Source organism: Schistocerca americana, chromosome 2, assembly GCF_021461395.2.
Source record: "Schistocerca americana isolate TAMUIC-IGC-003095 chromosome 2, iqSchAmer2.1, whole genome shotgun sequence".
NCBI lineage: Eukaryota > Metazoa > Arthropoda > Insecta > Orthoptera > Acrididae > Schistocerca > Schistocerca americana.
In genome coordinates this window covers 32,982,893-32,996,241 of record NC_060120.1, presented here as the reverse complement: position 1 = coordinate 32,996,241, position 13,349 = coordinate 32,982,893, and the positions used below count along the sequence as shown (strand labels likewise).

General features: G+C 39.8%; 1 protein-coding gene across 4 annotated transcripts in view; it reads left to right on the top strand.

The window, feature by feature from the left end:
- LOC124592612 (protein CLEC16A homolog) overlaps positions 1-13,349 on the top strand; it is a 248,311-nt gene that overhangs the window by 224,422 nt on the left and 10,540 nt on the right. For all 4 annotated transcript variants that reach the window (XR_006977591.1, XM_047131854.1, XM_047131853.1 and 1 more), the window contains one exon: positions 10,433-10,566. Coding sequence is in view for 3 of the 4 variants with exons in the window: in XM_047131854.1 (XP_046987810.1) it covers positions 10,433-10,566 (134 nt within the window). In the remaining variant the exon portion in view is untranslated. The remainder of the gene's footprint in view (positions 1-10,432; positions 10,567-13,349) is intronic.

The window sequence follows — 13,349 nt, the reverse complement described above, 5'->3', positions numbered from 1 at the left end:
CGAATGCCGAGATGGTTCCTTTGAAAGGGCACGGCCGATTTCCTTCCCAATCCTTCCCTAACCCGATCTTGCGCTCCGTCTCTAATGACCTCGTTGTCGACGGGACGTTAAACACTAACCACCACCACCATATTAGGCCATCTTCAGATAACTACTGGCTATTGTTTACTAGGAACTTGTGTTCTTACGAACCAAACATTCTGGACTAAGATACAACACACTTACATACTATCTTTAGTTGTGGTATTGTCTTTGGAATTGTCAAACTGGTCTTTTGACTTTTTGTTCTGTAAAACTGTTCTTTACCATAATAAATTAATTTCAAGTGCCTCTAGTAGGCTGAGTTTTCTGCATTTGTTGGCTATATGTAGCACTTCTGTGTGTGTTACATATTTGATCCTCCTTTGAGCACATGGTCAGCAAAGGTGGAGTCTGATCTATTTAATCTCCAGCTGTGTTCATGTTCAGTGAGCCTTTTTGATTTGGCGCAGCCCATATCACCAATGTACAGTTTATTGCAGTCAGTGCAGGTTTTTTTGTAGACCCCACTGTTGTTTATTTCATCTGTTTTGTCCTTGCTGTTGAATAGGAGATTAGCTGTAGTACGTCTTACATAAAATGATGTTTTATAGTTTTGGGATTTCAGTGTTTTGGCTAGTTTGTCTAATAGCTTACCTGGATATGGAATAGTGCACCAGTTGGTTTTTGGCGTAGCTGTTATTGCAGAGGGGGCATAAATGTAGGGCAAGAGTTTCTGTCTTCGTTTATTGCGCAGGATTTTGTCAACTAATTCAGGGTTATGGCCATTGTTATATGCAATATATTTAATGGTGTTTACTTCTGTTTGGAAATTCTGTTTTGACCGTGGTATGGATGTGAGGCGATGCACCATGGAATGAAAGTTGCATGTTCGTGTGTTATTGGATGTTGTGAACACGAGGGTATTACTGTGTCTGTTGTTGTGGATTATCTGTAATTTTTTTCTAAATAATTCTAATTGTTGTCGTACATAGTACTGACAAACATGAAATGTGATTTATTATGTTAAAGAACAGTTTTACAGAACAAAAAGTCAAAAGACCAGTTTGCCAATTCGAAAGACAATACCACAACTAAAGATCGTATTTAAGTGCTTGTATCTAAGTCCAGAATGTTTGGTTCATAAGAACACAAGTTCCTTGTAAACAATAGCTAGTAGTTATCTGAAGATAGCCTAATAAGCTGAAAACTAGTTCATACAAATAAAAATCAGTAGAACAAAAAACTGCCTAAGTGTTATTCAAACCTCAGTACCACAAATGGAAATTTGGAGAGGGTATTGATGAGGATGATACAAGAAATGGTCCTACAAAATCAGTATGCAACCGTGTCCATGGTTATGATGGCTGTGGCCACAGAAAATCTTGTTGAGGCTGTGTGGACTGGTGTTCTTGACACAAGTGGCAATTAGCCAGCATCATTTCAATGTCTTTTTCAATATTTTTCCAGTAGCAATTCTACCTGGAAGTGTGTTTTGTATGAACCATGCCCCAATTGCATTGATGTAGCATCTGTAGTAACATAGATTTAAACGCTGCAGGAATAACCACTTGTGTCTTGCCCGATTCTGAATGTACTAGAATGACACCTTTGTACCACCCAGCCATGATGATATTGCACTTGACCTCCCAAGCCATATTGGAAGTACACAATGACCTGAGGGTAAACAGGTACAGTGGTGACTATGGTAAGTGCATTGCACTGTGAAGGATTTCAAGACACTTGTGCATATATTATCAAGTGGTTCAGCATGTCTTCATAAAATTTCATGATAAAAACCCATGAAAAGCCTACTGAAGCGCCATCACTCCCGGGTGTGGCAATATTGTGGTCGACTGTTACGCTGTAGGTGCATGTCTCATATCCCAGTAAGATTTAATTTCTGGCTTATTAAGCAACCTCTTATCATTAGGCTGCTCCATTTGAATATACTGTTTCACCTTAAGACAAAACAGGATCTTTAGACACAAGTTTTGCAATTAAGTTTGAGTTTACTCAAAAATTTTCCATAGTATCTTAGCTAATGATACTTACTGAAAAACAAACATCAGCTGATGAATCAGAATTTTTGTCTTGGCTTATTGGCAGACTTGAAAATTAATCTGCTTTCACGTGTTGTACTGTGGACCTGAATATAATTTCTTAGTCATAATTAGACAGAAGTACCCAGGGCTGCAAAAATTATGCGTTTATGTAGGAACAGTATTGTTTGGCTCAAAGATAATCACTGAAGGATTGTAGTCAATGAGGGGGATATATTTATGCCTGTAAATGTAATCGTGGAATTTCTGGACTGCAAATATAATCACGAGAGCTGTCGCCTCAGTCTGACAACAGTTTCTTTGTACCCTTATCAGAGTCTTTGTTTGTGTCCTAAGTATTGCACTTTATATTCAAAGAAGATGCACTTGTCTTTGTTGCATTTCAAATTTCCCACCTGAAGGATTTTGAAAACAGATTCCAAATTCTGTAAGAGTTCCTGGAGCAGTTGTGCCTGAAGCACTTATGTCATTAAGGTAGTTCATATCGCTTTCGGAGCTTTTTGAATTAATTGTTCTAAATACCAGTGGAACAAACTCAGTGCTCTGTGTATTCCAAAGGGTAACCTTTTGCAACGGTATAGACCAAATGGAGTATTTATCGTCATAAATCTGTGTGTCTTCATTCAAAGTGATTTGCAAACATGCTTATTTATGATCAATCTTCACAAAGTTCACACTGCCAACTAGTTTTGACATAGATTCATGTGGTTTGGGAATAGGATATGAGTAAATAATGGATTCAGCATTAACCATTGTTTTAATATTCTTCATAGATGCCTAGTGAGCCATTTGGTTTCTGTACAGCTACAATCAGTGTCACCTGTTCACCACTGGCTATGGATCTATAATCTTATTCTGTTAAAGGTGGCCAAGTTCTGGCAGTATGTTATCTTTTAAAGCTACAAAATTTTAGTTTAGTTATGTTACTAAATGTTGCCACCCATTCAGCCCAAACATTCACATGGCAGATAACATATTTTACTAGTTCACTAGAAAGGTGGCAGTTTGCATGTAAGTTAAAAATCTATGTAACACTTACTAGACAGGGTGGCACTGAAACAGAAATATGGCAACACAATAAGAATTAATCAATAACATTTATTAATAGTGATGGTACAGGACATTACTTACTTTTGATAACAGTTTAATGTGTTACTCTTGGTGTCTGTAGCTAAAACAGTGAAATCTAAGTAACTTTGCAGTCTCTTGGCAATATTGCGATATTATCACTATGACTGAAAGTCTTATGCAGACACACGTAGTTGATGGTCTTTATTGCTCCATAAAAAGTGACAACTAAGTCAGAACTGTAGTCTTCTGAATGGAACTCGTGAAACTGTGCTTTGTAGCATAATTGCAGGGAATTCTGGCAGTATCAGAACTGCAGGAGCTGAAGGTCTCAATGGTGCATCTTTTTTTGTGCCTCTTGGCAGAAGGATCTCCATTCCCATCAATACTAGGAAAAAGCAAAGTAGTCCACATTTGACAGTGCTCTCTGTAGTGGGTGCCAACACAGTTTGCACATGAGTACCCTGTGCTGATGAATGTGGCATGGAAGCAGAAAGATAGTCCCAGGTGTCTAGCGCCATCTCTTTAAAACTGAGAAGGCTCCTGGCAAGTAATACTAAGCAGACTGAATTTTCCTAAACTAACAATATTTCTTATGTAGCAGCTGGTAACAATCTGTTTAAATACATGAGATCTGTGGTGGTGCATGTGTATACCTTGTAAACAAGGTGTGGAAGTCCTTGATGGAATATAATATTCCAGCAAGGCATTTTATGTGGGTGTGACTACCAACCAGAAGGGGAATTTTTCCTGCGTATGACCTTTTAGATTCTCTGTCAACTGTCAACTCACCAAAAAGAGAAACAGTGTGAATAACTCAATTAATAATGTAACATTACAAATGTAGAAAGAAAAGCATTACTTGATGGCAGATGTGTTGAAATGAAGAAGTAATATTGATTTTATAATGTAATGTATGCTGTTTTCATTTGAGAATGGCTGTAAATGTTTTCTCTTATTATGAGTAAAGTGAGGCACTAGACCTCTTGAACGTTTTGTAGAACACGAATAAAAAGGCAGTACTGACAAAAAGACTTGAAGATTCTAAAATTAAACACTTACTTTGGATGTGCGCACATGCTACTCACTTAAACAGGCCTTTCTCAGTTAAAATTATTGATGGGTCAGAACTACGTATTCTACAGCCAGTGGTTTACCAGCTAATCTATTTGAACACACCTCAGTGCCTCGTGAATTGATTAAAGACTGCAGCATTCCAGAATGAGGGACATTTACTAAGTAATGCAACAAATTTTTTTCTGAAAGAAGGTTGGTTTTATTTGGGAATCCAATTCACCATATTATTCCCTGTTCTTTTGGCTACAAAATCCCATTTTTCAACAAAATCTCCATTCAACGCGATGGCCTTATGCCACCTTACTGGGAGAGCTTGTATGCCTGCTGGTACCACTCCCCTACTGGTTGATGTCAGAGCCAACATCTTGCTGCATCAATAACATCCCTGTCATTGATGTACTGCTTCCTGTGGTGTGCGTCTTTCATTGGGCCAAACAGATGGAAATCAGAAGGTGTGAGATCCGAGCTGTGAGGTGTATCCCGGCAGGCACACACCTTTGAGTTCCCCAACTGGTGGACGAGTGTGTCAGCACAACCAGCAGAGATGTCCAGTTGTGCAGCGAGTGTTTGATTGTGACCCATCAATCACCTCAAAAGAGAGTGTCCCCACATCCTAACACTGCAGGAGTCACAACTGTTTGGGGCTGGCCAGCACTTGGGAGATTGGACAGGTTTGCATGACCTTGATGGCAGACGCCTCATCCAATGACTCACCATGCGTTTGTTCACTGTCAGGTCTCCGTAGTCATTGTGCTAGTGCATGTGAATATTTATGATGCTCTGGTTTTTACCAAAATGGTTTTTACTCATTGACAGCTCTCTGCTTGAAACTCACCTCCATTACACACACAATTTTGAAGACTGTGTAGCACTGCCACATATTGGAACTTCATGAAACTTTAGGGACTGAAGTAGGAATATTCCATGATGTCCTCTAACAAATCCCGCATTTTTCAACTGAAATTGCCCAAGAACAAAAAATGTGTGACATTACTTATTGTAAACCCCCTGTGCTGACACGAAGTTTTAATCTGTCAAGAAAATTCATTTGAGTGATTTCTGCAGAGTGAAAGTTTGATTATTTGGCTGTGGCTTAGCTATTATGTGCCACATTCTGTATTGCATTGGTGCTACTTCTGTGATGTTTGGAGTAGTGTTTCTGTGAATGTTGAAAAGTTGGAGAGGTGTATATAATGGTGGGCTACAGCTTCCATTGGGCATATTCAGATGGCTCATGAAAATCAGAAATGTGAGTTAACATAAAATTGCCAAGGAATTAAATGTACATTGACAGACAAGACAATTTGCAAAGGGAAGAATAAATTATCTTGGAAATTTGGCTTAAGAAAGTGTAAGTTAAGAAACAAATATTGGGGGGGGGGGGGGGGGGGGTTTAGAAGAAGAAGAAGAAGAAGAAAAACTATGAATGAATGAAAAACTGAGACCCTTAGAAAAGGTTCATAATATAGTCATGTGAATAATTAAAACATCAAAAGAGAAAACTGGTGTTTATGTAACTGTTGGAAATTTGTTGCTCTGACAGATTGAGACTGTCAAATACATGAAAACATTGGGGAATGCACAAGATTATTGACTTGAATAAAAAATGGGTTGAAGGGAAACAGTGTGTCAGTTAAGTGAGGCAGTAGGTATGGAAGGAAATCAAACTGAGGATGGCCAGAAATATAAATATTTGAAGTGAGCAGATAACAAGAAATGTAGCTCTTTGGTCATGTTTATCAGAAGATCAGAGCAAATTATTTGGGACACCACCTCTTAATGCTCACTGATAAATGATTCAATGACTCTGATGTTGACAACTTATAGGCTGGTTAATTCTGAGGAGAAATCATTGCAGGCTGCTAAAAACAGAAATTGGATGATGTGTTAATATGACATTCTATCACTACTAGAATGATTGACTAACTTTCTGATAAGTTCCATACGTAAAATAAGGGAAAGGCAACCATTCACCTACAGTGGACTGATCTGTGGAGCATAGAAACACTTAACAGAAAACAGTATTCACACTAGCTTTTGAGCTATTACTCTTTTTCTATTAAAAATACACTATTTGCACACAGAACCACACAGATACCCAAATGTACCCTCCTGCAACCATCGTGAGACTGATCTGATTATCTGTTATTGAAAGTGGTTGCCTGGGCTGATGGAGGTTGGTAGGGATGAACACACAAGACAAGGAGGGGGTAGCAGGACAGAGTGAGGTTAGTCTTTTGACAAATGACCTGTGGCTGCACAACAGGACGATAGGAGTTCAGGGGGTAGAGCATATAAGTGATACAGAGTGAGTGTGAGGTGGAAGGGGGAGAGGGAGGCAGAAAAAGAGAGCAAGGTGGGTATGAAGAGGGGCGGGAGCTGCCTGTTTGGCAACAATATGATCAAGTTCACAGTGCCACAGTTTGGTGGTTACAATGCATGTGAGTAGATTGTTGGTTAATTGTCATGACCACATAGAATGATGTGCAGTATTTGCAGCAGATGTGATATATAAAGTGGCTGCTGTTTTCTCCCTGCCTTTCATTGGGTAGGAAACACCTGCGACTGGACTGCAGTCTGCAGTAGGATGTGATTTTGGGGGAGTGGGGGGGGGGGGGGGGAGGGGGGGGGGTTGTCAGTTATGGGACACATCTTGCAGTTTCACCAACCACAAGAGAATGAACCAGGGGTACCGGATTAGGGATTAGAAGAGGGATAGACAATGATATTCTGTAGGTTGGGTGGTGGCAGAACACAATTTTTGGTGATGTGAGTAGGATTTTGGGTAGGATATCCCTCATCTTGGGGCACAGTGAGAGGTGGTCAAAGCCCTGTTGAAGAATGTCACTGAGCTTTTCAAAGCAAGGGTGGCAGTGTGTGACTAGAGAAGTGCTTGCCAGTGGCTGGTTCACAGATTTACTAGTGTCAAAGGAGGAGATAGTATGGGAGATCTATTTGTTGGTGAGCTGGGTAGAATATTTTCAGTCAACAAAGGTTCTGATGAGGCTATAAGTGTATTGTGACAACTCCTACTTTCCACTGCAGATGGGTGGTTAGGCTGTAAAGAAGACTTTTTATGTCTAGCAGTGACAGCTGTCAAAGTGGAGGTAGTGTTGATGGGTTCTTCCTATGAACAGAAGTATTTATGGAGCAACCTGAGATGTGGAGATTGACATTTAGGGGGGTGGCCCATTGAGACAACAAAGATCAATGGAAATGGATTTGTGAGTAGGAGTAAGGTTATGGAGGAAAGAGTGAAGATTGTCCTTGCCATGAATCCAGATCGTGAAAATGTCATTAAAAAAAAACTAGACAAGTGGTTTTAGATTTTGACTGTATAGGTATCATTCCTTCAGATGACCCATAATTAATTTGGCATGGGATAATTTCATGGAGTACCAAAGATTTGCTTATAGACTTGTCCTTTGAAAGTAAATAATGGAGAGTCAGTATGTTGCTTGCTAGGAGGATTAGGAAAGAGGTAGCTGATTTGGAATCAGGAAGACGTTGTTACAAGAGAATTGTGGTAACAAGACTGGCACCGAAGGAAGTGAGCAGTTCTTGAACGTAAGATGAGGGCTTACGGATAGTAGTTTGCAAGTGTTGTTGCTGTGGTAGCATTGTATCCAGCCATAGATCAGTATGGAGACCTGGGAGGGAGGGGGGCATGGCTTTTGGTTGTGGAGTTTGGGGAGTAGGTAAAAGGAAGAGTGCAGGGGATTGCTGGTGTGAGGAGGGAGATGGATTCAGGTAACAGGTTTTGGAATGGACCTAAGGCCTTCGGGAGCTGCTGGAGGTCATGTTGGAATTCTGGGATGGGATCACGGTCGTTGGAAATTTGGCGGAGACCTTCAGCCTGTGGTGGAGACTTTGCCTGGAGAGATTGGTTGTCAGGTTATGGATAGCTTTGTGTTCAGTAGGACTGATGTTGGACTGACTAGGAAGGGACCATCTTTTCTTTTCTTGTGCTTTGCAGTGGAAACATTTCTTCACCATGCCAACCTCCCTCCAACCATAATCCTCTTACTCTTCCATCCAGACGTCCCCTGGTACTCTTTCAAGAATTATTCACTTCTAATCTGGTCTCACTGTCCTTTCCTAAATCCATCCACACTGAGTCCAACATCACTTCTATAACACACTTATGTGCGGGTCATCTGAAGGAATCCTTCCTATCCAGTTAACTAAAACTCCGTGTATGGTTCAGATTCATTGATGACATTTTCATGATCTAGATGCATGGCAAGGACAACCTTTGTTTGCTCTTCCTCCATGTGTTTTCCCAAACTCCCAAATCCTTTTCACATGGGCCTTCTCAACTCTACAAATCACATTCCTAAATGTCGACCTACACCTCTCAGATCACTCCTTAAATACTTCTGTTCGTATCAGGCACACCAACCCTCAACACTACCTCCACTTTGACAGCAGTCGCCTGCTCCACATAAAAAAAAATCTCATCACCCATATCTGCAGTGGTAAGCAGAAGTTGTCAAAATGTACTGATAGCCTCATCAGAACCTTTATTGACTGAAAATATTTTATCGAGTTCACCCAATTATAGATCTCCCATGCTATCTCCTCCTCTGACATTAGTAGATCTGCCAACCAACCACTGACCAGTACTCCTCTGGTCACACAGTATCATCCTGGCTTTGAAAGCTCAACCACATTCTACATTAAGGCTTTGACTAACTATAATTGTGCCCTGAGATGAGGGATATCCAACCCAAATTCCTACCCTATCACTCAAAGTAGTGTTCTGTACCCATCCATCCTACAGAATATCTGTATCCATCCCTATTCCAACCCTACTCCCAATTCTGCACCCTATGAGTCATTCCCTTGTGATCAGCTCAGTTGCAAGAGCTATCCCATACAGCCCCATCACCACCTACCACAGTTCAGTCACAGGTATTTCCTACCCAATAAAAGGCAGGAGCATATGTTAAATCAGCCATGTTTTATATCACCTCTGCTGCAAATACTTCATAGCTTTCTATCGGGCATGACAAGTAATCAAGACTCTGCTCGCATAAATAGCAACCTCCAAACTGTGGCAAACTGCAAACTTGACCAACATGTAGCTGAACATGCGTTACATAACAGCAGAAATGATTTCATGTCTGCTTCGCTACAGGGCCCATTAGGATAGTCCCTTCTAGTATCTCTGTTGCAATTACTGCACAGCTTCCTATGCGGGCATGACAAGTAATCAAAAGTCTACAAACATGAGTGACCACCCCCAGCCTGTTCCATATTGCAAACTTGACCATCCTGTTGCCAAACATGCTGCATGCCTTCGTAGAAATGACTTAAACTCCTGCTTCATAACAGGGCCCGTTTGAATGCTCCCTTCGAGCACAAGTTTCTCTAGACTACACAGGTGGAAATTCTGTCTCCAACATATTCTGAACTCTCACAATCTCCTTGGCCTAAATTTCCGCTAACCTTTGCCCAATGCCTCATCTTGCCTTTTCCCTTCTCTCCACACCACTCCTTCCCCATTCATGTGTTGTACCATCTACTCCCACAATTCTTCCATCCTCCATGGACCCCCTCCCACCACCACCACCTCTCCCTCGCTCCGTATCTCATATATGCTCTGCTCTCTGAACTCATTTTGTCTACTTTTGAAGCCACAGAATCATATGTCAAAAGATCTGCCTCACTATCCTGCTAGCCCTTTTTAGCTTCGTGCATCCTTCCCTACCCCCACCCTACCTCATTTCAAGCCACTGCTCTCAATAATGCCAATGCCGTGGGACTGTATCTTTGGGTGATTGTGTCTGTGTGTGAACATGTATATTTTTACTAGAAAATCCGGATAAGCTCGAAAGGTAGAGTGAACACTGTTTTCTGTTGCACGTTTCTGTCTCTACATATCAGTCCATTATGAGTGAGTGGTTGCCTTTACCTTATTTTAAATATTGTTCCGCCCAAGAATTTTCATTATTGTCTTTCATTATTTTCATTCGGTCTGCTTTACCTGCTAAACTGCCTCACTTTCATCCCCCAGCCAATCATCCAACAACTACCATTTCGTCTCCAATTTCACAGTGTTTCCTTTCTGATGCTATATGTACTCTGAAGTACATACTCTCTGTTTATTAAGTTCCTCCTGTATCTTCTTGTGTTTGTTAAATAATGTTGTTTTACATGTTTGTTTATGATAATCAATCAGTTGATTTCTGTACATGTTACAGAGCGAGTATCTTGTTGTGAACTTCCACCTGCAGGAGTAAGCCATGGTGCTGTCAGGTCGAGAGAGGGCTCAAATTCTCCTCGACTGCCAAGACCACGCAGTGAGGAAATACCTCTTGAAGATATGAGTACAAAGGTTAGTGTAGAGCAGGGTCTGCCATGTAGTGTTTATCATTTGTTGTGGAACTTCATTAAGAAGTTAAAATATTTCACAGTGAGGGAATATTGTTGCGAGTTATTTAGTTTTTTTGTTTTTTGCCATATCAGCTACCTAGCATGAAGCAAAAAAAGAAAAATACCATTGATATCTTTATTTTCATTAAAAGTCCCATGTGCAAGGAGCCAAGTAGTCAGTGGGGGAAATTTTGCTTGTGCCACTGTAGCCAGATTTATTACAGTGAACATTCAGTTGCAAAATATTACTCTCTGGAAACAACCTTTATGCTGTTGCTAGGTGATTTGCTTACCACATCAGATTAACAGTCCCTTTTTGGAGCCAGCTTGAAGGTTGTCGAATAGGAGAGAAGTACTAACAAAGTGAAGCCTAGAGTTGGGTAGATAGCTCCATCTGTAAGAGCACCACCCATGAAAGGCAAGGATCTGCTATTCAGTCTTGGTCTGGAACAGTTTTAATTTCATTTCAGCATACAGTCTGCTGCCAAGTGAAAACTTATTCAAGAAAACAGCTATCTTCCTTGGCGATGACAGCTTTTCAAGAACAATAGTTATGTACTGTTATACTTACACAGTTTTGTGCTTGGTTATATAGGAGCATTAGCTGAAAAGTTAATGAAAGATTGGATTCATTAGTTTAAAAATGCACTTGTTTCAGACTTAGCTTCCCTTTTAAATCAGTACACCTGTCCACCATTTTTCAGTTGATTAAATTATATCCTTGAAAGGAATTTCAGATCAGGAAAATTTGCAAAATACCGGTCTTCATGGCTTCCATGATGTCTACATTGGCTAGATTAAAGTATGCTACCTTCTGTCACTCTACAGCAAATAAATTGGTGATTGGCAACTATTTTCTTCTCTGATACTAACATCTTGTCTCAGATTTTTGGAAAAAGTCATGATTGAGCATCTCTGTAAAAATGTTTTTAGTCTGCTATGATATGGATACAAAAGGTTCTTCCTAATCACTGTCCCACAAAACAATTCAACAAAACCATAATTAAATATGAAACTATAACTGTCCAGAATTATATGCTTTACATGTAAAGCACTTGATAAGCAAATGACAACATTCCTTTGGAGAAATCAAAAAGGTAAGGTTTTAGAGAGACAATTAATTAAGGCTTTGGCTCATTCTCATCAGCTTGCATGTGAATTAATCAACTAACTGGAAGAAGACATCCACTGTCATCGATGTCGCATAGTATAGTACTGTTGCTTGAGGTGATGTACAAAGAAAGCTGGTGAAGAGTGCTGCATCCATCTCCCATAACTCCAAATACAAAATGCTGTCTGAGTCAATGTGACACAATTATGACGTAATGCTCTCAACATTCCTTCTCGTCCCATCCAGTAAGTCTCACCTGACCAGGGGTTCCAGTTGACGTTTCCATAATAATTCAGTCTGATGACTACAAGAGGAGCAGTTTTGATGGTAGTGTTTTGACAAAACCACAAGATTGGTTCTAGAATAGATAGTGGAGGTCTTGTTGTTAGCAGAGTGAATAGTCTTGTGATGTAGGCAATAGTGAGGCAATCTAGTCTGTGACTTTCTTGACCTGTGCCATATGGTTAAAAGCTACAATGTTCCCTTAAATGACTCAAGGATAGAGGTGGTTACCAGTGTATTTACCCTAACAGTTACGAAACTTATCTGTGGTCAGTAATTATGATGCACTTCCCTATTTTTGTAATTTCAGTACGAACGTCTTTGATTAAATGCCCCACGTAAACAAGGGATACCTGTTAGATAAGTTCACACTGAGAGTGAACTACCTTACTTTGCAAAGTTCCACCTGCTGATACTGTGGACCAATACTGGCTGAATGTAAAGCATTAAAACCATCTCAACACATTGATTTATGGCTATGAATTAACTTGCTTCACATTCTTACTGGTGTGCAGCTACTCATGACCATGGAAAATTTTCATAGTGAGCAGCCAGACTTATTTTGGGAATATGTCACCTTAACAGAAAATGCACTCTCCCAGAATGTATTTAATAGAAAATAAACACACAAATTTAGAACTAAAAATTAACTACTTATGAATAAAAATAACACTTTACTTGTGTTACTGTTCCAGTAGTTACACAGATGTCTGAGAAGTGTAGTGATGGACTGTATTTTATTGGCCTGGTTCGAGGATCTCTGAAGCCTGACATTACAGGTTTTGGGACCCATTATAAAATATCAATAAAAAAACTGCAATTACACTATTTTTGAATGAATAATTTATTTTACTATTGCTAATATCAGACATAAGACCAAGTCAGACAGCAATGAGTATTTCTTGTCAAATTTCACATTTTTATTTTGGGAAAAACTGTTACTTTACACAGAGGTCTCCTTCATTGATATGTAATATACTGCTCCTTCATTGATATGTAATATACTGCTCCTTCATTGATATGTAATATACTGAAACTTAAACCTATCTGCAGTTTCCTTCCTCACTGATATTTTCGAAAACAGGCTTGGTGTCTTCGAGCCACTATACATAAAACAATCTCAATTTTTATGCAATTTCTTGACATCTACATATGTTTCTTTGTCTCAAACAATGGAAACTCCAGGTAGGAATACCATCAGTCTAGGAAAAGGCAGATTGCTACTTGCCATAAAGAAGAAAAATGAAGTTACAGACAGGCATAATCAAAAAACATTTCCACAAAGCTTTTGGCAACAGCCTTCTTTAGTAAAAAGAGACACACACACACACACACACACACACACACACACC